General features: G+C 47.2%; 1 protein-coding gene across 2 annotated transcripts in view; it reads left to right on the forward strand.

Moving 5' to 3' along the window:
- The window catches only part of LOC128424273 (SCO-spondin-like), a 170770-nt gene that overhangs the window by 134448 nt on the left and 10993 nt on the right, over positions 1-25329 (forward strand). For both annotated transcript variants that reach the window (XM_053410272.1, XM_053410273.1), the window contains exons 89-104: positions 1308-1460; positions 2543-2589; positions 3443-3613; positions 5795-5971; positions 7165-7320; positions 9599-9729; positions 9856-9980; positions 10936-10982; positions 12374-12634; positions 14316-14477; positions 16236-16352; positions 17292-17430; positions 18236-18438; positions 20406-20570; positions 21710-21837; positions 22960-23111. In XM_053410272.1, coding sequence (XP_053266247.1) covers positions 1308-1460; positions 2543-2589; positions 3443-3613; positions 5795-5971; positions 7165-7320; positions 9599-9729; positions 9856-9980; positions 10936-10982; positions 12374-12634; positions 14316-14477; positions 16236-16352; positions 17292-17430; positions 18236-18438; positions 20406-20570; positions 21710-21837; positions 22960-23111 — 2334 coding nt within the window. The remainder of the gene's footprint in view (positions 1-1307; positions 1461-2542; positions 2590-3442; positions 3614-5794; positions 5972-7164; positions 7321-9598; positions 9730-9855; positions 9981-10935; positions 10983-12373; positions 12635-14315; positions 14478-16235; positions 16353-17291; positions 17431-18235; positions 18439-20405; positions 20571-21709; positions 21838-22959; positions 23112-25329) is intronic.

Here is a 25329-nt window from a genome sequence, read left to right on the forward strand (position 1 = left end):
AACGTGGAGTTGGGAGGGACCCTGGGGGTCATCTAGTCCAACCCCCTGCCACGTAGGAATCTCAGCTAACCTCCCGAGGGAGTCTGTTCCGCTGTCAAGCAGCTCTTACTGTCAGAGAGTTTTATTTGTGTTTGTGTGATTTTTATTAAATTTTCTGTTTTACAATTTATAATATCCATTTAGACAACCGTAAAATATCTTCTTCTTTTTAAAAATAATCTTTATTAATTTAAATTACACACATATACGAAGAATTTACAATCTACTACTACAAAAAGGAAATTAAAGAAAAAACAATTAAGAAAAAAGAAAAGAAGAAAATACAGAAAAAAGAAAAGAAGAAAAAACAGATTTACGTGCATAAAAAAACTTAATCTTCCTAATTAATACTAAAATAAACACTTAAATAAAAACCTTAAAATATCAATCACTTCCCTTCTTTTCTTTCCATGGTTCATTCTGCACACCATAAATCCCTGCGTATTTTATATAAACTGAACCATTCAGTCTTCCATTGTTTCTTCCATCAAAACTTATTTACGCTGTTGAATTTATCTTAATGCTGCCAGCGTTTTCAAGTGTACACAATTATTCCCCAATAAACAATCTTCTTTAAATGAATGTTCTTCTTGTTCTCTTATTCTATGTTAGATCCGCATGCCTCGCATATTCCAACAGTTAAAGTTGCCATTCTTCTTTGCTTGGGACCTCACTCATTTTCCATTTTTGGGCTAACAACACATTAGCTGCAGCAGTAGCATACATAAATAACCTTTTTTGACACCTGGGAATTTCAGTCTGAATTATCCCCAAAAGAAAGGACTCTGGGGTTTTTTGGGAAAGTACTTTTAAATATATTTTTTCAATTCGTTATAGATCATTTCCCAATACCCTGTTACCCTTTTAGAAGTCCACCACATATGAAAGAAGGTTCCCGTTACCTCTTTGCATCTCCAGCACGTAACCTGATTCTGTCTTGTACATCTTAGCAAGTCTACTCTGAGTTAAATACTACCTGTAAATCATTTTCAAGTAGTTCTCCTTCAAAGAATAACATGCTGTGAGCGATCTGTCAGAACGTTGTTCCTGGTGCAATTGATTGGCTGATTGTGTTAAATCCTGCCTTTTCCTCCAGGGAGCTCAAGGCGACTTCTCCTTGGAGCTCCTTGGAAGGGGAGAAAGCAGGAGACAAAGGAAATGAAATAAATAAATTAAAATGAATTGGATTCCCTGGGGTGGGGTGGGGGGGTCTGTTTCCTTCTGGCCCAGCATGCAATGAAGGCTGCCTGTTCGTCCTTCCTCTCCAGGACCCCCACGTCTGGCTCATGGGCCGCTGAGTGTCTTCTGGAGGAGCTGCAGACTCGCCCCTGCGCCCCAGGATCCTGCCCCCCTCTGTGCCTGCACGAGGGTCGGGAGATGGGTCTGGGCAGCACCTGGCTCCAGGGAGAGTGCCAGCAATGGTGAGTGCCTCACTCGACTCTGGGAGCGGAGTCCCATGTAATATTGATTGATTATGGTCAATTATTGCTCTTGTGTTCAAATCCTGCTTCCTGGTTTCCCACAGGCAGACGTTCAACCACTTTTCTTACGCTCTTTAAGGACTGTTCCTCTCCAGGGGGCTCTGAAGAGCTGCTGCCGGTCAGAGTAGGCACTACTGGGCTAGATGGAGCAATGACATCATCATCATCATCATTATTATTATTATTATTATTATTATTATTATTATTAAATAAATTTTATTTATAACCCGCCCTCCCCGGCCAGAGCCGGGCTCAGGGCGGTTAACACCAGTAAAATTACAGTAAAAACATAATGAGGGGGAAAAAACACCAATTTAAAATACAGGTTAAAATGCAATTTAAAATGCAGCCTCATTTTAAAAGTAGCCCATAGATCAAAACCATAAGGGGAGGGAAACAGAAGGGTCAGACTGAGTCAAGGCCAGGCGGAACAGCTCTGTCTTGCAGACCCTGCGGGAAAATGTCAAGTCCTGCAGGGCCCTCGTCTCTTGTGACAGAGCGTTCCACCAAGTCGGGGCCAGTACTGAAAAGGCCCTGGCCCTAGTTGAGACCAACCTAACCACCTTGCGACCTGGGACCTTCAAAATGTTGTCATTTGTGGACCTTAAGGTCCTCCGCAGGGCAGACCAGGAGAGGCGGTCCCCTAGGTACGAGGGTCCTAGGCCGCATAGGGCTTTAAAGGTCAAAACCAGCACCTTGAACCTGACCCTGTACTCCACTGGGAGCCAGTGCAGTTGGTAAAGCACTGGGGGAATGTGATCCCACGGCAAGGACCCCGTAAGGAGTCTCACCACAGCATTCTGCACCCGCTGGAGTTCAAGGGCAGCCCCGCGTAGAGCGAATTACAGTAGTCAAGCCTGGAGGTGACCATTGCATGGATCACTGTGGCCGGATCAGGGCAAGGAAGGAAAGGGACCAACTGCTTAATGTCCTTTCCTGGGGTGGTTGGAGATTGGAAGTCAGGTGAGCGGCTGTCAGTCCGTTAGCAATCGCTGACCCCTTTTCTCCGTCCTTTTCCCCAGTATTTGCACCCCGGAGGGCGTCTATTGCCTGGACATCGCCTGCGCAGGTGAGTCTTTCCTTCATCAGCTGAACCGGGGCACCAGTCAACGTAAACAGACTTCTGCCAACCTGGTGCCCTCCAGATGTTTTTAGACTACAAGTCCCACCAGCCCCAGCCAGCACAGTTGATCTGGACACAAGACTTCTGTTGATGCAGCCTAGAATAGCATTAGCCTTTTTTGCTGCTGCATCACTCGGTTGACTCTTCTTAAGCTTGTGGTCTACCAAGACCCCTAGGGGGTCCTTTTCACATGTACTACTGGCAAGCCAGGTGTCCCCCCATCTTTTATCAGTGCAGCTGGTTCTTCCTGCCTAAAGGTAGAACTTGACATTTGTCCCTATCGAAATGCAATTGACATTTTATGGGTGGACATGATGAGCTGGTTTGCGAAGGGGAAAACACGCAGAGGACTTGGGGACAAGAGGGGCCTTGAAGACCTAGCAAGGCAAGGGAATGTGGCAGATACCAAAAGATTCCAACTGAGAAACGGTGGAGATGGCAATCTGGAAACAGTGGCTCATGTTCTCCTGTCCTGTCCCCTTTACAAAGATCTGAGGAATGAGATCATCACCCCACTCTTACTGACCATCCCAGGCCGCCCATCTGCGGCCACATTGTTCTTTCTGTTATCAGATCAAAATGATCACACAACAGCAAAGGTTGCTAGGTTTATCGAGGGTGCAATGAGATTAAGGCCACACTCTGAACGATAATCTTGGCCATTTGATTGCCCTTTTTACCCATTGCTGTCTTTTTTATTTGTATATTATTTGTATATATTGCTTGTTTTATGTATCTATGGCCGTTGTCTAATGCGAATAAAGTTTATCTTATCTATCTTATCTCTCCTTCCTGACAGTGCACGGAGCCTGGACCCCCTGGTCTCCCTGGTCCGACTGCCCCCTCACCTGCGGCCGAGGCACCCAGATCCGCACCCGGGCCTGCGTCAACCCACCGCCACGCAACGAGGGCCTCCCCTGCGCCGGCCCCCAGACGCAAGCGCAGAACTGCTCCATCCCGCCCTGCCCAGGTGAGGGGCTCACAGCACGGACACCCCGACAGGGTCTGCTTCCCCATCAGGTTCCCAGAAGCCCAGCTTAGGCTCAGCACAGACGGAGACACGGTTTCTGTCTCTCCGGCTTCCAGCATCCAGTTTTCAACTCACACACACAATGACAACAACTCTAGCTATTGCTCTTCTGCTGTTCAATCTAAGTTCCTAAGGCTATTTTTCTTCCTGTTCCAGATGCTTCATTGCGCTTGGAGGCTAAACCTCCCCTCTGTTGAATTACAGATTTGGCATAGGACTTTTAATTATTGGCTTCACCTAAATTTAAACCCCGCTGGTCTACTACCCTTAGTATCTTAAGATTGTCCTGAGAGCACTTGGACTAAAGTTGTCTATCAAAAGCTTATTTTTCTGGTTTATTGCCACAACCGTTACTAACACTGGGCTCCAGTGAGGCAAATAATTGAACTGGACAGTGCCTGTATGATATCAAGCGACAGAATAATCTGGCTACAATAAGGAAATTTTGTCCTTGGTATGACTGTTTTCCACCTAGTCATTTTGGCACCCTCTTTGCAAAATTTACCAATTCCAAAATGCAGGCACTTGCACAAGGTTGAATACTTCGGTTGTACTTGAGGGTTGATTTCAAACAATTCCAATTGCAAAATGGTTATGTCCCTGTAGAGATGGCAATATTGAGTCAGCGGCTCATGTACTTCTGGCTTGCTCTCTTTATAAAGATTTGAGGAGTGAGGTTATTAATCCTCTATTATTGTCACTCAACCACTGCTACTGTGTCCTTTCTTTTAGATCAAGATGATCAGGTGACAGCAAAAACTGCAAGGTTTTTAGCGGGGGCAATTAGAATAAGATCTGTTATTTGATTATTCCTGTTTCCCCAGCTGCATATAAGTGTTGACCTGTCGACAGCAATATTATTCGCAATTTCTATTTTAAAACACGGACCTTCCAGATTCAGGAGCTCTGGAGATGGGGGGAAAGGAGCAAAATACAGTGGTGCCTCGCAAGACGAACGCCTCGCAAAACGAAAAACTCGCAAGACGAAAGAGTTTTCCATTTTTGAGTCGTTCCGCAAGACGAATTTCCCTATGGGCTTGCTTCGCAAGAAGAAAGCCCATAGGGAAATCTCCGGGGACCTCTTTTAAATGCTGGCGTGGGGAACAAAGCCTTTCGCCCCCCGCCGGCCTTCAGAAGAGGTCCAGGAAGGCCGGCGGGGGCCGAAAGGCTTTGCTCCCCACTGCCAGCATTTTAAAAGCGGTCCGGGATAGCAGGGAAGCGCGCTGCGATTTCCCGCTATCCCGGACCGCTTTTAAAATGCTGGCCATCGGGAGCAAAGACTTTCGCCCACCGCCGGCCTTCAGAAGAGGTCCTGGACCTCTTCTGAAGGCCGGCGGGGGGCAAAAGTCTTTGCTCCCCCCCGCCTGCCTTCCCGGGATAGCGGAGAAGCGCAGCGCGTTTCTCCGCTATCCCGACGGCTTTTGAAGACAGGCGGGGGGGGGGGAGCAAAGACTTTCGCCCACCGCCAGCCTTCAGAAGAGATCCTGGACCTCTTCTGAAGGCCGGCGGGGGGCAAAAGTCTTTGCTCCCCCCCGCCTGCCTTCCCGGGACAGCGGAGACTTCTCCACTGTCCCGGGCGATCTTAAAATGCTGGCGGGCGGCAGCGAAGGCTTCGCTGCCGCCCGCCAGCATTTTAAAATCTCCCCGGGACAGCGGAGAAGTCTCCGCTGTCCTGGGGGCTTTTAAAATGCTGGCAGTCAGGAGGAAAGCCCTCCTGTCCCCAGAGCTTGCGGGGTGGGAGGTGGGGAGAAGGGCTTTTCTTCCCACTGCCAGCCTTCAGAACAGCCTTCTGAAGGCTGGCGGTGGGAAGAAAAGCCCTTGTGTCCCCCCCCCCAGCCTTCAGAAGAGGTCGGGGGACAGACTGTCCCCGGACCTGGTCTGAAGGCGGTTTCCATAGGAACGCATTGATTGATTTTCAATGCATTCCTATGGGAAACCGTGCTTCGCAAGACGAAAAACTCGCAAGAAGAAAAAACTTGCGGAACGAATTAATTTCGTCTTGCGAGGCACCATGTATTCAGGGAGTCCTGCCACACTTAGCCTAATCTCCATTTTTTTAAAAAAAAGACCAGAGAGATCAGAATGTCCACACCGCATAGACTGTGTGTTCCTTCCGCGCAGGGGACGAGCTGTGCCATTGGTCCTCCTGGGGTCCGTGTTCGAGATCTTGCGGAACGGGCTTGGCCACGCGGATGGGGACGTGTCCTTGCCCGACTTCCGAGGAGGCGGCTGCAGGAGCCTTTTGCAAAGATGGGCACCGCCAGGATGTCGAAGCTTGCTACCTCGGGGCTTGCCAAGGTGAGAAGGGGTCAGATTACCTGTGACTGTACTTACCCCATTTCCTTTCTCCTTCTGTGATGGAACTCCTATTTGGGGACTTCCCGGGCTTTTCTCTGGCCCACATAGGACCAGTCTGGATAGTTGGCCTTGGTGAAGATTGGACGTTTTCATCCCCCAAAAAGTTTTTGATTTGAGGCTGCATTTAATGTTGTATTTTAATCTTGTTTTTAAGTTGTATTTTAACCAACTGTTTTATACTTGGTGTTAGCTGCCCTGAGCCCGGTCTTGGCTGGGGAGGGTGGGGTATAAATATTTTTTTTAATTATTGATTGATTGATTGTGTTTCTTCCCCACCTTTTTCTCCAAGGAGCTCCAAGTGGTGCAAATGCTACTTCCTGTTTAATCCCCTAGGCAGGCTAAGCGGAGAGAGGCAGAGATTCACCCCAGTGAGCCGCCTCCTGGCCGAGTGGGCGATTTGAACCCTGGTCTTCAGCTCCTAGTCTAACCATCACACAACACTGGCTCTCCTGCATGCGTTTATTTTTATTTGATCTGTGCTCAACATTGGACTAGATGATCCTTCTATTGTTCTATCATTCATCAGAGGTTTTTAAGCAGAGGTTAGACGGCCATCTGTCAGGGATGCTTTTGCTGCGATTCCTGCATTAATAATAATAATAACATTTTTTTGTTTATACCCCGCCCTTCCCGGTTCAGAAAACCAGGCTCAGGGTGGCTAACAACAAATTTAAAACACTTAATTGATGCAACAAAAAACAGCATAAAATACAGTGTGAAACGTGAATAACAATAAATTCAGAATTCAAAAATCAATTTGGGGGAAAATCCATCCAATAAACATCAGATGATCACCAGGGCTAGCTGGCTAAATGAGTCCTATTTGGGCCAGCGAGGAGACCAGGGGAGAATTAGCTGTGGGATCCCAGAGCGGGTAATCTTCATAAAAAGGGGAGGAAGGGGAATAAAAGATCAGGCTAAGTTCAAATTGAAAGCCAGGTAGAATAGCTCTGTCTTACAGGCCCTGCGGAAGGAAGTTAAATCCTGAAGGTCCCTGGTCTCATGGGACAGAGCATTCCACCGGGGTTGGACTAGATGACCCTGTGGGGTCCCTTCCAGGTCTATGGTTCTATGATCCCAGGCTGGCACACTTTGCAAATTGCAGTGACCCTCCTCTCTCCCCCCCCCCCCAGAGTGCCCCTGGAGTCCCTGGACAAAGTGGACCAGCTGTTCGTGCAGCTTCCTGGTGCAGCAGCGATACCGGAACCAGCGGGGCTCAGGGGGCGACGGACAGCCCTGTGTGGGGCTGGACGGCCAGTTCCGCATGTGCGACTATTCCCAGTGCTCAGGTGAGCCGTCACAGTTTCATGAGTTCCGTAGAGTAATGAGGTCTTTAAAAAAAACAAACGCTTATTAGCATTACTAACAACCCAAAACTGTGGTAATAGGGTATTGCATTATCCCATATACAAAGCAAACAAGCCAGGCAAAAGTGTTGCTATTTAACCTTTTGAAATGTGTTTTGTTTTTTGTTGTGTTTTTTTGTTGGGCGGGGGGCTATTGGGTTGTTGTTTTTATTTTTATTATGTATTTTGTGGTTTTATATCTTGATTTTCTTCTGTGGAGCGCCCTGAGACCCCTCTGGTATGGGGCGTTATATAAATTCAATAAATAGTAATAATAAATAATAGCAAACAAACTTTGAAGAGCTGGTATCACTGCCTCGTCAGTTTTGTGAGCTTAATTAAACTTGGTTTAATTGGATTTTGAATTCAGGCGCAATCAATTGTGACGGTTTTGAATTTTACGGTGTCCTTATCTTCCTTAGAGGGTCGTGCAAACCGCTATTCTGAATAATGCTTTTTTAGGGTAGAGGGGCACTGGGGGTGAGTTTACAGAGCCAGGGGGAGGGGGGCCCAAGAAATTTGAGGTGCTGTGCATTAAACCCTGAAAATCTGTTTCCTGTCCATGTTGACAACAGTGAGCTAGACGGATCAATATGATCTGTACAGGCAGCTTCCTCCATTTAAGAGCACTTCCACTTTTCATACTTTTCAGAAACAAAGTATGTGTGCTAAATACTGAGATAAAGGATCGTACTCCAGTTAAAATTGCTAGAAGGGCAGGAGTAGGACGTAGCCCCGTAGAGGGCAACTTCCACCCAGGGGAGGGGAGCTCATTTGAATGGCCCCGCCCACCAAGATAAGTAGGAGGAGCAACCCACACAAGGAGGAGGAGCAACGCACACAATGTTCTGCTGAAGGAGAATACAGTGGTACCTTGGTTCTCAAACTTCATCCGTTCCAGAAGTCCGTTCCAAAACCAAAGCGTTCCAAAACCAAGGCATGCTTTCCCATAGAAAGTCATGCAAAGTGGATTAATCCGTTACAGACTTTTAAAAACAACCCCCAAAACAGCAATTTCACATGAATTTTACTATCTAACATGACCATTGATCCATAAAAGGAAAGCAATAATCAGTCTAATGTACTATATAATAAATACAGTGGTACCTTGGGTTACAGACGCTTCAGGTTACAGACTCCACTAACCCAGAAATATTACCTTGGGTTAAGAACTTTGCTTCAGGATGAGAACAGAAATCATACAGCGGCAGCGGGAGGCCCCATTAGTTAAAGTGGTGCTTCAGGTTAAGAACAGTTTCAGGTTAAGAACGGACCTCTGGAACAAATTAAGTACTTAACCCGAGGTACCACTGTAAGACAGTATTGTAGATGATAAAAATTAAAATTGCATTTTCTACTTACCTGCACTGATGATAATCTTTGTTTGGATGGAGGGCTTTTATCAATTTCCACAGTCACACAATCAATCAGTAGCTCTAGGCGACTTCCAGCAGAATATTAAAATACAATGATTCATCCAGGATTAAAAGCTTCCCTAAACAGGGCTGCCATCATGGTCTTCCAAAAGTCAGATACTCTTTGGCATCTGATGGGAGGGCGTTCCACAGGGCGGGTGCCACCACCGGGAAGGCCCTCGGCCTGCAATATTCGTTGTACCCCGGGGATTTCCCCCACCTGGTCATGAGAGGATGGAGGGGTTTCCTGGTCTCCCCCTCCCCCCCCCACAGCACCCCGAGAGCAGCCTGACTCCTTGCTTGGTTGAATAGTTCAATGAAATGAGGTTTGCAGCCGGCATCCCGTTAAGGCTTTGTTCAATTTGAGGTTTCTCTAATTTTTTCCTTAAACTCTTTGATTTATATTATTTAGTTTATTTTCATAAGATAATGTTTCCAGTTGATTACTTCTCGTTTCAGGGATTTTCACAGTACAGTGGTACCTCTAGATACGAACGGGATCCGTTCCAGAGCCCTGTTTGTATCTAGAAGCAAACGTAACTAGCGACGGCACATCTGCGCGCGCGCGCGTCGCTTTTTGCCACTTCTGCGCATGCGCGTGACGTCATTTTGAGCGTCTGCGCATGCACAAGCGGCGAAACCTTGAAGTAACACGCTCCGTTACTTCCGGGTTGCCGTGGAGTGCAACTCGAACGTGCTCAACCTGAAGCGCATTCAACCCCCAAGGTATGACTGTATTTCATTTGTTTTGTGCAATTTCTCGGTTCTGCAACTGTCTTTTTTCTACTGTTCCCCCCCCCCCCCAGAGTCCAGCTGCGAGGCCCCCTTTGAGTTCCGGGAGTGCGGCTCTCCCTGCGACAGCCTCTGCTCCACCATGCGCCACCCAGAGCTGTGCAAGGACATCCCCCGCTGCCTGCCCGGCTGCTACTGCCCACAGGTGAGAGCTGCGCCTGCTGTTCCGGGTTGGGTGGGAAAACCCATCACCTGCGGAACTCCCCGCTGCAGGATTTGGGCTCTCCTTCGGATCTAATTCTGGGTTCTCTCTCCCTCGCCCCCCTTCAAGGGCCTGCTGGAACAGAACGGGGCCTGCGTCCCGCCCTCGCAGTGCGGCTGCCTCCACCTCAGCCAATCAGAAGGCCCTGTATCCTTGGCGGCAGGAGACACTGTTTCGATTGGCTGCAAGGAGTGGTGAGTCGATGGCCGGGGAAAGGGCTTCACTCCCGGGGGTGGGCAGGAAAAGGGGAGGGGCCAAAGACCAGGAGGCGGGACCTTTCGCAGCAGGCCTGCTTTCCCCAACCTGGCGCCCTCCAGATGTTTTGTACTATAACTCCCAGCACCCCCAGCCAGCAATGCAGAAATGGCGCCCTCGGTTCATAATGAACGTGGAACAGACTCTCGTGGGAAGTGATGGACTCCCCTTCGTCTGAGCTTTTAAAGCAGAGCTTGTATGTGTGGACATCTGTCAGGGATGCTTTAGTTGTGAATTGCAGGGGTATTATTATTATTAACTTTATTGTATTTTTAAAAATTACATAGAAAGCATGAATTTAACATTACATCCAAATATTCAAAAAGAAAAAGATGGAAAAAAAGTTTAAAAAAAAAGATGGAAAAAGGGGGAGAAAATTGATATAAAAAACAAAAAAGAATTTGTCCAGTTCACAAAATTTTACAATGGATACAAACAGTAATTTAAATATTCTATATGCCAGGTTCTCAGAAAGAAATACCTTTGTAATCCTTCTTTTCTTTCTTTCTTTACAGTCACTTTCCTTCTGTTCCGGAAAACTAGTTTGAATCCCTGCTATATTAACTGACTTCCCTCTATTTCTTTGCAGCTTCCGCACTTCTCTTAAGGGACAAATATTCTGTATTCATTTATTAAAGTCAGTTTTTCCCCCATTATATCTGTGAGGTTAATCCAAACACAACTGGGCATTGTTTTTTGGAACCATATTTTGTCAGGTGGTTTCTAAAGCAATCCCATTCTTTTTTTTCACCTTGTCACCTGAGTGATCTCTTATGAGTTCTATCATTTTGGCTAGTTCAAGGTACTCACACAACTTTAATTGCAGGGTGTTTGACAATTGCCTTTAGGGGTCCCTTCCAAACGTGTGATTAACCTGCAACTTTCTCTTTGCAGTATCTGCCAGCAGGGGGAGCTGCAGTGCAGCAGCGAAGGCTGCCAAGGTGAGCACTTTTTCCCAGGGAAGCTGCACTGTCCTCGGGTAGACTGCGCCTGGCCGGGGAGGAACCATGCCAAGCCATGTTGGGAATTGGAGATCATGGGTTTTTGCACCAGATCTTTGCATGCTGAACCTGGGCAAGCCACTCCGCATGCCCACACAAATCGCTTTGCAGAAGCCTGTCCTGAGAGGCAGAAATCTTCTCTCAAGTCCTTAGGAGTCCAGTCCTTGTAGCCCCAGGTCTCCTCTAGGGTTCAAGAGTCCCCTTTCAATTGTGTGATGCAGGAGCAAGAAAAAAACTAACATCATGCAATTCTAGGCTGCATCAACAGAAGTCTAGTGTCCAGATCAAGGGAAGTCATGTTGTTGTTGTTTAGTCGTATCTGCCTCTTCGTGACCCCCTGGACCAGAGCATGCCAGGCACTCCTGTCTTCCACTGCCTCCCGCAGTTTGGTCAAACTCATGTTCGTAGCTTCGAGAACACTGTCCCACCATCTCGTCCTCTGTCATCCCCTTCTCCTTGTGCCCTCCATCTTTCCCAACATCAGGGTCTTTTCCAGGGAGTGTTCTTTTCTCATGAGGTGGCCAAAGTCTTGGAGCCTCAGCTTCAGGATCTGTCCTTCCAGTGAGCACTCAGGGCTGATTTCCTTCAGAATGGAGAGGTTTGATCTTCTTGCAGTCCATGGGACTCTCAAGAGTCTCCTCCAGCACCATAATCCAAAAGCATCCATTCTTTGGCAATCAGCCTTCTTTATGGTCCAGCTCTCACTTCCATACATCACTACTGGGAAAACCATAGCTTTCACTATACGGACCTTTGTTGGCAAGGTGATGTCTCTGCTTTGTAAGATGCTGGGAAGTCATAGTCCTGCTCTGTTCTGCCTTGGGCAGACCTTACCTGGAATACTGTGTCCAGTTCTGGGCACCACAATTTAAGGAAAATGTTGAAAAGCTGGAATGTGGGCAGAGGAGGGAGACCAAGATGGTCAAGGGTCTGGAAACCAAGCCTGATGAGGAATGGTTGAAGGAGCTGGGGATGTTTAGCCTGGAAAAGAGGAGACTGAGAGGAGATAGGCGAACCGTCTTCAAATATCTCAAGGGCTGTCACCTGGAAGATGGAACAAGCTTGTTTTCTCCTGCTCCGGAGGGTAGGACTCGAACCCATGGCTTCAAGTTATAAGAAAGGAGATTGTGACTCAACATCAGGAGGTGTTTGACAGTGGAGTGGTCTCCCTCAGAAGGTTGTGGACTTTCCTTCAGAGATTTTATAGCAAAGGTTGAATGGCCACCTGTCAGTGATTCTTTAGCTGGGATTCCTGAATTTCAGGGGGTTGGACTAGATGACCCTTGGGGTCCCTTCCAACTCTACCATTCTTGATTCCTTTCCCCCCTCAGGTCTGCTTCCGGTCAGCGCCTGGTCGGAGTGGACGTCCTGCTCCTCTTGTCTGCCTTTCGTGGCCCTCGGCCCCAGTGTGGTCGCCACCCTCAGCTGGTCCCCTGGAGAAGGAGACCCCCGGCCTGCCCTGGTGTCCGTCCAGCATCGCTTCCGACTCTGCCTGGACCCTCAGACGGGCAGAAGCTGGACAGGGCTGGCCACCTTGTGCTCAGCCCAACTGGACCAGGAACGCCTTTGCCCGGATCCTCACATTTGCGAAGGTTTTGTGCTTGTTTTTTTTAAAAAAAAATCACTTGTAGTCAGTCAGTTTTATTGCACATAGCCAAAGGCTGCCGCGATGTACACAGAATCGTTCAACAATTAAAAGAAAATATACTGGATAGATACACAAAAAACATTTATATTATCAAGACATTACCTACTCTAAACAGAGCTATAAAAGTACCTTAATATACATGTTAAGACATTAAACAATAAAATGTATAAGCTAAAATTATCACATGGCCACTAATATATTAACAAATGTTAATTAATACAATGTGCAATTATATTCAGAGTTTGGTGATAAAAATAGAATATAGCTTGATGTAGACAGGGTCAAATAAATTCATCTCATTTACAGTTGGTGGCTACCTTGGCTATATAATTTGCTCTAATTTTCCTAGCGGCAGTTGCAAAGAGTGCCACACGCCTGGTCACATACTTATCTGTGTCTGCGAGGAGATATAAAATCATGTCAGAGGGGTTCTGGCCAGGGGACCTTGTCATTATAGGTGCTAAAAATCATTCTCTGGCTTCATTATATAAGGGGCAGCGCAAGATATAATGCATAAGGTCTTCTACTTCAGGACATCCCCTAATGCAAACACGTTCGTTTGTTGGGATGCCTCTGTGAATTAACTTGTACAAGATAACATACAAGAACAAAAAATAAAAAAACAGTTGCAACTGAATCAAAATGAAAATGAAGCACACAAGCAAGAGAGTCGTTTCATTCACACACCCTTGAAGAAACATTTCTTATTAGTGTTGAGCGACATTTTTTAAAAAAGATTTGCTTTGTTCATAAAAGTCAGGATATTGCCTTGTGCTGTTCTCATAATAATTCCAAACGGCAGCATATCTCACAGGACGGGTTCAAACGGTATTATCATGAAAGTCATTGCAACTTTTTGACATCGGATCAGATTGTTGTTACTGACGTTTGACATTTTATTATGTTTTCATGTGTGTCGGAGGCTGCCCAGAGTGACTGGGGCAATCCAGCCAGATGGGCGGGGTATAAATAATAAAAAGATTGTTTTTATTTTATTATTATGAATATATAAAATAACACTCTGCTATGTCTAGCACCCTGAATCTAGGCAACACTGAGCTCCCAAGATGTTTTGGACCACAAATCCCATCAGCTGCACTGGCTGGGAGGAGTAAATAATAATATTATTTTAATTAAACCCCACCTATCTGACTGAGTTTCCTCAGCCACTCTGGGCGGCTCCCAACACAACAACAACAACAACAACAACAACAACAACAACAACAACAATAATAATAATGTGATAAACATCAAACATTAAAAACTTCCCCAGGCAGGACAGCCTTCAGATGTCTTCTAAAAGTCAGATAGTTGTTTATTTCCTTGACATCTGATGGGAGGGCGTTCCACAGGGCAGGCGCCACCACCGAGAAGGCCCTCTGCCTGGTTCCCTGTGACCTCACTTCTCCTTGGAGCTGGACCTCAGGGTCCGGGCTGAACGATGGGGGTGGAGACGCTCCTTCAGGTCCCCAAACGCCTGTATGGGGCCATCAATAGAGAAATCTGCATTTTAATGGTGCTTAATGTGGGAGAGGGGTCCTTGGGGGGGGGGCAGCAGCGGAGGCAGCTGAGACAGTCCTCCCCCCCCCAAGGCCTCTATCTGCAGCTCCTCCTCTCTCTTCCAGACTTCTGCCTGTGGAGCGTTTGGACCTCCTGGAGCCCCTGCCGTGCGCCTTGCAGCGGGGGGTTCCGCACGCGCCAGCGCTACGCCCGTCACCCATCAGGAGAGCCCCGGTGCCACGGGGCGTGGTCCCAGTCCGAGAGCTGCAACACGGCCGCCTGCCCAGGTACGTTCCTTCCTACTGGGATGGGGGGGGGCAAATCCCCAAAAGGCTAGGAAACGGAGGAAACTGCTGCCTTGAACCAAGTCAGTGTCAGGAGCTCATCCTACTCTCGAGTAGGACCCTGGCAGAGACACATGCCTGACTGGCATGTTCTCTCCTTCCTGATAGATTGTTTGGGAGCTTCATATGCATTCTTCAGCCTGATCACCACAGTGACCGATGCCAACCGACACCGGAACACTTAGGGATCCACAGAGTTTGTGCATCATGCGCGTGACAGACCTCCGCAACTCAGCATTTTGGCTAATCTACTTTATTTACATATAAACACACACGGAGCACTGCAACATAGCTCCGTCTCTCTCTAGCATCAGATAGCAAAGAGAAAGGACAAAGGACAATAGTCCCACTTCACGGAACACTGTAACACAAACATCCTGTCTCCTTCACTTCCCACTTTGTGGAGTCAAAACATACACCGTCATGTGAAAGACAACAATCCCATGACTGCAATCACGGAGCAGGAATTCTAACAGTCAGACCATTGGTCCATCTAGCCCAGTATTGTCTGCACTGACTGGCAGCAGCTCTCAAGGGCTTCAGGCAGAAGACCAGATCCTGCGCTTGTGTTTTGCCAACCCAGAAGGTGCCCTGTTGTGGGAAACACAAAAGCAGGACTCAAGCATGAAAGCTCTTTCTCCTCCTTTGGTTTCCGGAAGTGTTGCTGCCTCCCAACCGCAGGGCCAGGGCTAGTAGCCATTGATCGTCTCCTCCTCCATGAATTTGTCTAACTGAGCAAAGTTCCTCTGTCATTTATCCAGGAATCTAGGCCTCAACACGCCTGGTGTGGACACAATCAGAAACGAATCTGAAACTCACTTATTTACTTACTTCATAAGATTCCCAGGCCACCTGGTTGTTTAGAAAGAAAAAACCCAAAGCGGTTTGCAAAAAGATAACAACAGTAAGATCAGAAAACAGTAAGAACAGTAAGATCAGGGAAAAAATTACAATACTTTAAAACATGGGTAGGCAAACTAAGGCCCGGGGGCCAGATCTTGCCAAATCGCCTTCTAAATCCAGCCTGCGGACGGTCCAGGAATCAGCGTGTTTTTACATGAGTAGAATGTGTGCTTTTATTTAAAATGCATCTCTGGGTTATTTGTGGGGCATAGGAATATGTTCATAGTTTTTTTTTCAAAATATAGTCTGGCCCCCACACAAGGTCTGCGGGACAGTGAACCAGCCCCCTGCTGAAAAAGTTTGCTGACCCCTGCTTTAAAACATACAAAAAATGAAAAATACCAAGACTGACTAAAATTCACACCAACTTTCTAAGCATCAAGTTTGGACCGTCTAAACAATAACGTTTTCAGCAGGTGCTGCAAAGAGTAGAGTGGTTCCTCGGTTTTCGAATGTCTCCGTTGACGAACGTTTCGGTTTTCAAATGCCGTAAACCCGGAAGTAAATGCTTCGGTTTTTGAACACGCCTTGGAAGTCAAACGGCTTCTGCTGAATGTGTGTGTTATTTTTCTCAATTTTCTCAATTGAATTTGCAGACCGCCCTTTGCACCTCGGTTTGCAAACGTTTCAGAGCTCAAACGGTCTTCTGGAACGGATTACATTTGAAAACCGAGGTCCCACTGTAGAGCAAAGGTGCCTGCTTGGTGTCAAGAGGCAGGGAGTTCCCAAGTCTAAAAGATTCACCCAGAAGTGCCACTTTTTCATGGTCCCAGGGGCTGTTCTTCCTCCCTTCTCCAGGAGAGGAATGTGAAGATCGGGGCAAAGTCCGGGCCCTGTCCTGTGCCAACAGCTGCCCTCGCACCTGTGCAGACCTCTGGGAGCATGTGGAGTGTCTACATGGTGACTGCAAGCAAGGTAACACACCTTCTTCTGCCCCCCCCCCCCACTGCCAGCCCTGCCCAGTTCTGGATTTTGTTTCCTACTGGTTCCCTCCTTGTTGCCCTTCCGCTTACAGGTGAATATATTTTCATTCCAGCAGATTTTTCATAGAATTGTAGAGATGGAAGGGACTAAGAGGGTCACGTAGTCCAACCCCCCATCTAGTCCGACCCACTGCAATGCAGGAATCTTTTGCCGAATGTGGGGGTCGAACCCTCGACCCTGAGATTAAGCGCCACATGCTCTACCAATTGAGCTATCCCAGGCTCTCTCTGTGTGTGTCTGCTTGGGTTTTTTAATGATGATGATGATAATAATAATATTTATACCCCACCCTCCCCAGCCAAGGCCAGGCTCAGGGCGGCTAACAACCAATAATAAAAACAAGTTGATTGAAATACAACTTTAAAAACAATATTAAAATACAACATTAAAATGCAGCCTTTAAGGAAATGGCATTTAATATTACTGTGCTTTTCCTTCCTTTCTTTTTTTACTACCTGCCTTTTTGAACAATTTGTTTTTACATCATTTTCATTGAAAAGCCCCAAATGCTGCAACCGTTCTTCATAGGGGCATTGCTCCATCATCCCAATCATTTCGGCTGCCACTCTTAAGAGACTGTGCATCTTTGGGATGAATTAAAGGAGTGCAGGCTTCTCCTAGCCAAAGTCCATATTCCTGCTAGAGCCACATTCCCAGCTTCTGGTGGCCAAGGGTTCCATAGAGTAACTGTGAGATACATGAAGAAGTGGGAGGTACCTTCTGTGTTTTGGAATTCCCTCTGTTCACAGCCCCATCCACGCCCTTCGTGTCAGAACCCAAACTGCCCTCCTCCAAAGGGGCAGAAGAAACGCCCCTCTCTCGCCCGTCCAGTTCCTCATCCTCCTCTCCCTCCCTCCCCTCCGCACCCAGGATGCCGGTGTCCTGACGGACAGCTCCTCCAGGACGGGGTCTGCGTTCCGATCCCGGCTTGCCGCTGTGGACTCCCCATGGCCAACATCACCCTGGAGGTCATGCCAGGCCAGGCGGTGGAGCTGGATTGCCACAACTGGTAAGGGGTCAAATTGGGGGGGGAGGGGTCACATTCCCTGGCAAGGAAACCTTGGAGAATTTAACTTTTTTAATGTTCTGATTTAAATCAATTCGCAAACTTTTTTCCATTTTACTTTCCATTTTACAAATATTTTAACAAAGAAAACATTTGCGCAGTCAAGCTAAAGTGCCATATCTTCAAATCGATGCCTGTCTCCACTTTCTGTGATTACGTATGTTATATCTTTTACCACTGCCTATCCAGTTCAAACCTGTTTACTAATTTTTCCTTTTATATTCCCTTTAACTTATTTTTTGCCACACGTTTTTAAGTCAACCCTGCTAACGATTTAAGTTGTTTACGATAATTCTTCAAATAGTCCACAAATTTTCCCCACGCTGTATGGAAAAGTCTCTCTCCTTGGTTTCTCGAGGAGTTGAGAGGGCAATGTTGTGGAAGAGGTTTTTCTAGGATCCAAGTGGAACTGCCGTTCTCCCTTGCCTTTCCGGCTGCTGGGCTTTGTGACTGTGATCTTGTTCCATGTGTTTACAGCACAGAAATGTTCTTGTTGTTTTGTGTGTTGCCGCTCTTGCCCTTGTGCTTTTTGCCACGAAATGCTCTTGCGGTGCCTGAATTTGAACTGCCTTTCTGTTTCCGGAGCTGCTTTGAGCTTGGTGTTCGTCTGAGAAAGTGGCGTGCAGACGAAGCAATGGCTGGATGATGGACGGGCGCATGCATAATAAGGCGATCTCGCAGGTCAGCCAGTCCCAAGGTGCTCAGGTCCTAGTAATTTGGGGTTCCCGTCTCTTCCTTCCCTCCACAGCACCTGTGCCAACAGCACCTTCTTGTGTCCTGAGAAGGAGTGCCCGTCCTACGGGGAATGGTCCGCGTGGAGCCCCTGTTCTGCCAGCTGTGGTGGGGGCAGCACCCTGCGGCACCGGCAGTGCCATGAGAGCCCTGCGGGAGCCCCCTGCGCCGCCGATGCCATGGAAGAAGCAGCCCAGTGCAGCCCCCAACCCTGCGAGAGTGAGTCTGCCAGCCGCCTGGCGTCAGGGCAAGCGGGTGCCCCTACCCCTGGGCCCTGCCAACACAGCCAACACTCTCTCTCTGTCTCTCTCTCTTTTTTTAAAAAAAGATTTTTATTAAAGTTTCAAAAATTATATAAAAACAGAACGATACAAAAAAAAAATACACACAAACAAAAATAAGAACAAGTATACTTTCAATCCCTTGTTTTCTTATAACTTACTTCCCCGACTTCCTCATACCTCCCCTTTCTGTATTCCAATTTCTAATTTATTTGATTCAACAAATCCTTTCCTTCATTCTCATTCAATTTTTGACCTTTCTTTTTCTTTTACTTATCCATTACAGCTGAAAACCACATAAATTCTAAACCAGCGTCATTCTAACATTCAATAATTTTACAATATTTCTTAAGATAGTCCTTAAATTTCTTCCAGTCTTCTTCCGCTGTCTCTCTCCCCTGGTCCCGGATTCTGCCAGTCATTTCTGCCAGTCCCATATAGTCTATCACCTTGATCTGCCATTCTTCCAGAGTGGGTAGGTCTTGTGTCTTCCAATACTTTGCGATGAGTATTCTTGCTGCTGTTGTAGCGTACATAAAGAAAGTTCTATCCTTCTTTGGCACCAATTGGCCAACCATGCCCAGGAGAAAGGCCTCTGGTTTCTTAGGGAAAGTGTACTTAAGTACCTTTTTCAGTTCATTATAGATCATCTCCCAGAAAGCCTTAATCTTTGGGCACATCCACCAAAGGTGAAAGAATGTACCTTCAGTCTCTTTACATTTCCAACATTTGTTATCGGGCAAATGATATATTTTTGCAAGCTTGACTCTCTCTCTCTCTCTCTAATTAATTTTTATTAATTTTTCATTAAAAAGCCAGTGGAGACCCATTAATACAATACCAAATCATGCCAAATCACAATATAACCAAAAAGCCAGTTAATCAGTTCCGAATTCAATGTTTTTGGGTGATTTCCCATATTCCGGTTATCTGGAGCTGATGTTAATCCTTGGTCCTGCTCCAGTTCTCTTAATTAGTCCAAATTCCACAATTCCGATCTTAATCTTTTGTTTTAGCAGCCGCTGGTGTGATGACTTCCATCCATATTTAAGAAATCCATATCCATTAACTTGCAAAGGGAATTTATATCCTAACACAGCCAACCCTCATCCAGCGAACAGCAGTTTTTTGGTCCCCCCCGTTGTGAGTTGCGATGCTTTGTGATTTTCCACCCTTAACTCCTTTGTGCAGATGGGCAGGATCAAAATAAGAAGCCTTATTAACGAGTTGTATCTGATGCTCATTGTATTCATAGTAGACCCACTGAAAGTGATGGACGTGTCACTTTGTAGTAGGTGATAGACGGTACTTTTATGGCGTTACACAGTCTTGTGTGTCTTTACATATACATTTATTTATGTATATATTTACTTTAGCATTATTATTCCACTCATTACGTTGATTAAATATAATTTATATATATATATGATATATCAGTATAATTTATAATGCAATTATAATTTCATGGTTTGATTTTGTATTGATTGAAATATTGTGAGGGCTGATACAGTCTTTGTGTGGCCCCCAGCTTTTGAATCTCCCCCCGCCTCTGGTTCTACCAGCTGGAGCAGGGGCAGGCAACCTAAGGCCCAGGGGCCGGATGCGGCCCAATTGCCTTCTAAATCCGGCCCTCAGACGGTCCGGGAATCAGTGTGTTTTTACATGAGTAGAATGTGTGCTTTCATTGAAAATGCATCTCTGGGTTATTTGTGGGGCAAAGGAATTCGTTCACCCCCCCAAAAAAAAATATAGTCCGCCCCCCCACAAGGTCTGAGGTACGGTGGACCGGCCCCCTGCTGAAAAGGTTGCTGAGCCCTGAGCTGGAGCATCCCTCCCTGAGCACAGGCCGGCAGGGCAGGAGGGAGATTCCAGCGCTGCCATTGATACCCCCCTTTCCTTCTGCAGTCGCCTGCCTGCTGAGCGAGTGGTCGGCCTGGAGCCCTTGCAGCGCCACCTGCGGAGGAGGCGAGTCCGAGAGGAACCGCAGCCTCCTTTCCCCACCGCTGGAGGAACCCTGCGCTGACCCCCTCCTGCAGCACCACGCCTGCAACACGCAGAACTGCACACCAGGTGAGCCCCCCAAAAAGCAGCCCAACAGCAGGGCCGGCTCAGTGGCAGCCGGGGACCAAAGACTCCCTGTTTATGCATACATTTATATCCCATCAGAAGGTCGGCGGTTCGAATCCCCGCAACAGGGTGAGCTCCCATTGCTCGGTCCCTGCTCCTGCCAACCTAGCAGTTCGAAAGCACATCAAAGTGCAAGTAGATCAATAGGTACCACTCCGGCGCGAAGATAAACGACGTTTCCGTGCGCTGCTCTGGTTCGCCAGAAGCGGCTTAGTCATGCTGGCCACATGACCCGGAAGCTGTACGCTGGCTCCCTCGGCCAGTAAAGCGAGATGAGCGCCGCAACCCCAGAGTCGGCCACGACTGGACCTAATGGTCAGGGGTCCCTTTACCTATATCCCACCAAGGAGCTCAAGGTTATCCCACCTCCTCATTTCATCCCAAGAACAACGACCCAGCAAGGCAGGCCAGGCAGAGAAGTAGACAAAATCGCGGTCAACTGCAAAGGGGATGTTGGGTGTTTGCAGTATGGTAGCGCTGCAGAGAGCTTGCTGGGGAGACCATGCATTAAAAAAGGGACTCAAAAATAACTTAAACAAGGTTTTAATAAGAAAAAGAAAAACTCCTTTTACACTAAATACATTAACAACCAAACCAGACCCAACCACCAACCCATCCCCCAGGGTCATGGGAGAGCGAGGTGCTGCTCCTTATATGCTACACCCAAATGCTGACACACCTTAATCAAATACAACTCAGCAGCACCTGCTATGCTTCACAGCTGCAAAGCTGGGTCTCGTTATCTTGCTCTGGCCCCTTAAAGACATACACATCGGGTGGAACAATGATGAACCTGTACATTTAAAGAAACCATTCAACAGGGGATTCGGATATTTAATTTGGCACATCTTACCTGAGAATCTTCTGCTATTCTATTCTATTGGATGCAACAAATTATGCATCTTTGGGTTATTTGTGGGACATAGGAATTCATTCATCCCCCCCCCCAAATATAGTCCGTTCCCCCCCACAAGATCTGAGGGACAGTGGACCAGCCCTCTGCTGAAAAAGTTTGCTGACCCCTGCTCTAACCACTATTCAATGCTGCCTTTTACATTGTTCCTCCTCCCTCTCTGTGCCAGAATGCCCAGGATACCAAGTCTACAGCCACTGCGCCAACGCCTGCCCGCGGTCCTGCTCCAACCTGCGCCCTCACACCCAGTGCCTCCGTGAGGAATGCCAGCCGGGCTGCGCTTGCCCCTCCGGACAGGTGAGGGAGCTCAGAGCACCCAAAGCTGCCCTTTCTGTCTACCTAGGCTGGTGTTGCCTGCACTGGCTGGCAGCCACTCTGTAGGGTTTAGGGCAGGGGTCTTTCTGGAACTGCCATCCAGGGTTGAGCCCAGGAACCTCTGCCATGCCAAGCAGATGTTCTGCCACTGAGCCGCAGCCCAGTCCTTGAGACACACAAAATGGCAATAATGTGCATTCATCATTACCTGCGGCGGAGGAATGGTTGTTAAAATGATTGGACTCAGCCCAGATGGCAAAGTTTTAGGAATTATAGAGACAGAACTACCTAAATTGTATAGAATTATATAGGATCAGTGTAATATGCTCAAAAAAGCATCGAAAAAAGAGCATGGGAAATTACATAAAATGAATTGAAAAGGATGTTCAAAATAACTTTTATTTTAAAAAACCCAGAAGCTTTTCTTTTGGGAATTATAGGGACAGAACTACTGTACCTAAATTGTATAGAAATTTATTTATGTATGCTATTACAGCGGCAAGAATGTTACTCGCCCCAAAATGGAAAGAAGCAGAAGTCCCAGCAAAGGAAGAATGGATACAAAAAACTTAAGGAATATGCAGAAATGGCGAAACTTAACCAGAAGAATAAGAAATCGAGATAACAAACTTTTTATAAAAGAATGGAGATGGTTTATGGATTGTTTACAGATAAATTGTCAACAGATAAAAACATTAGCAGGATTATTGTAATAACCTGCAGTTACATGAGAGTATATATTTACAGTAGATAATTAAATGAGCACGTTAAATGAACTTGGATATGCAGAAAATATTAAAAAATAAATTGAAGGAACCGCAGAAAGAGGGCGAAGGGAGCCGAATTTTGGAATGTCAGATAGATTGTAAAAAATTGAAAAGTAAAAAAAGAAAAACGATGGCAAAGTTGACGTTCACCCCTTTGTGCATTAACAAGCCCAAAACTTGCTATCTTAATGCAATTTCCTGCACTTATGAGCCGAGAGCCCCTTCCCAGGAGCCTCTTTTCCTGGGGGGGGGGCAGCCAGCCGCATAGCAAGAAGTGGGGGCACCCTTGCCCCACGGCAGCGCACCTGCTGACGCTGAGCCTCCTCTGGGCCCACAGGTGCTGCAGGACGGGGGCTGCGTCCCCCCAGAAGGATGCCGCTGCCAGCTGGGCTCGGTGCCCACCATGCCCTGGGCTGCCAACATTTCCCAAGAGGAGCAGGAACAGGAGCATCTGCCGGGCAGCGTCATTCGCCACGAGTGCAACAGCTGGTGAGGCTGGGGGGGGGGTCATTTTCCTTTTTCATTCATTACATACATCTCATATCCATAACATTTAATATACATTCCTCCCTCCCTCCCCTTCTGGGCTTCCCCCAACTTCCCTTTTTGGTTTGTTTCTCCTTTCATCCATTTTGCTATTTCCTAAAAGAAAATAATACTAGTAACATATTTATACAACAACATCAAACCTTAAAACCTTAAAACATAACAATAAATTACGCCATCCTGTTTCTCTATCTTCCACACATTTTCTTAAAAAAATTATTGGTTTTCCAAATTTTTAACAAACATAAAAAAAATTACACTATTAAGAAGACAAACAAACAAACATTTATCCTAACTGTTAAAGTCCCAATTTAGTTATCATTGTTAGGTGACTTCCTTAGATCCCCCAAACTGAGTTTCCATAGATCTCATTGTAGCAGTTTTCCAATACTTCTACACATTTTCTAATGCTAACAATGTGAGTGTTTATTTAAATCCTGCCATCAAGTCTATAGACTTTCTTTGTTTCGGGAGTATAATATAAATGGTTCCCATTCTTTTTCAAAGCGGAAATTGTAGGGCAGGGTGTTCTTGACTTAGAGCAGGCGACACCGTCCACGTAAGGTCCTTCTTATTCAGGGTGTGCTGGTCTCGTGGGTTACCCGAGAGGTGAGGTTTAAGTCCAGTCCGTGGTCAAAGGTGCAACGTGGAGGCAGTCCATAGTAGCTGAAGCTGGGTGCAGGGCAGGGAGTCAGGTGAAGTCAGGAACAGGCTTGCAAGCAGGGAGCCAGGGCGGGTCAGGAGCTCAGGCAGGAAAGCAGGACAGGGTTCAGGCAGGAACTAGCAACCAGCAATGTTGCTCCCGCAACTTGGGGCTGGGGCTGTCTGGCTTTTATTTGCCCCGAGGCATAGGGCGGCCCCGGTCCACAGGTGACTTGCATCTCCTGGCCTGGAGGTGAGCACTCCTCCTGCGGGAACTTAGTTCCCTCCACCTCTCTGCCCTGAGCCTCTGCAGCTCAGGAGAGGCTGGAGGGTCACCAGACCCAGAGGCAATCTCAGCTTGCTCTGACGGGGCTGAGAGTGGAGCACCTGCAGGCAATGGGTCCTCCATCACCTCAGGAGCCAGAGCAGACTCAGCTGGTGCCTGCACCTGAGGACCCAGCACAGGTGAGGACCCTTCAGGCTCAGGCCCCAGCCCCGGCTCAGCTGGTTCTGGAGGCGGGGAATCCTGTGCAGGCTGGGATCCCTCAGGTTCAGCATCCGAGTCCAAATCCCAGGCCATCACACAGGGGGCTCCTCTCCCCATCCATCCACCCTGGGCTGCAGGAGTAATCATAGAATTGTAGAGTCGGAAGGGGTCCCCCAAAGGTTCTCTAGTCCAACCCCCCACAATGCAAGAATCAGAGCGGGAGAATCCCTGGCAGGTGGCCGTCCAACCTCTGCTTTGAAATATCCAAGGAAGGAGAGTGCGCCATCTTCAGAGGTGGTTCCTTCCACTGTCAAATAGCTCCCCCATCAGAAATTTCTTCCCAAGGTTCAGTTGAAATCTCATTTATTGTCCTTTGACTCCGTTGGTTTGGGTTGCCCCTCCTGGAGCAGCGAAAAGCAAGCTTGCTCCAAATTTCGTGTGACGGCCTTTGAGATGTGAGGGCCTCTTTCCATGGCCTTCTTTGATATCCTGCCTCTCCCGTAAGCCGCTCAGAACGGCGTGTGTGTGTGTGTGTATTTCTCCTGCTCCTGCATTTGAGCATCACAACAGCCCTGCAAAGTAATAATAAATAATAAATCTTTATTTATTCCCCATCCTTCCCAGTTCAGAAAACCGGGCTCAGGGCAGCTAACAACAAATTTAAAACAATTGATGCAACAAAAAACAGCATAAAATACAGTATAAAATGTGAATAACAGTAAATTCATAATTCAAAAATCAATTTAGGGGAAAATCCACCCAATAAACATCAGATGATCACCAGGGCTAGCTGACTAAATGAGTCCTATTTGGGCCAGCGAGGAGACCAGGGGAGAATTAGCTGTGGGATCCCAGAGCGGGTAATCTTCATAAAAAGGGGAGGGGGGGAAGGAAGTAGGCTAGACAGAGAAAGAAAGACTAGGTGAAGGCCACCCAGTGGAGATTTGAACCCAGGTCTCCTCCTGCCCAGCCCTGGGCTCTGTTAACCCGCCACACCTTCCTTGGCTGCCTTCTGACTCCTTTTGTTTGGTT

Source organism: Podarcis raffonei, chromosome 12, assembly GCF_027172205.1.
Source record: "Podarcis raffonei isolate rPodRaf1 chromosome 12, rPodRaf1.pri, whole genome shotgun sequence".
NCBI lineage: Eukaryota > Metazoa > Chordata > Lepidosauria > Squamata > Lacertidae > Podarcis > Podarcis raffonei.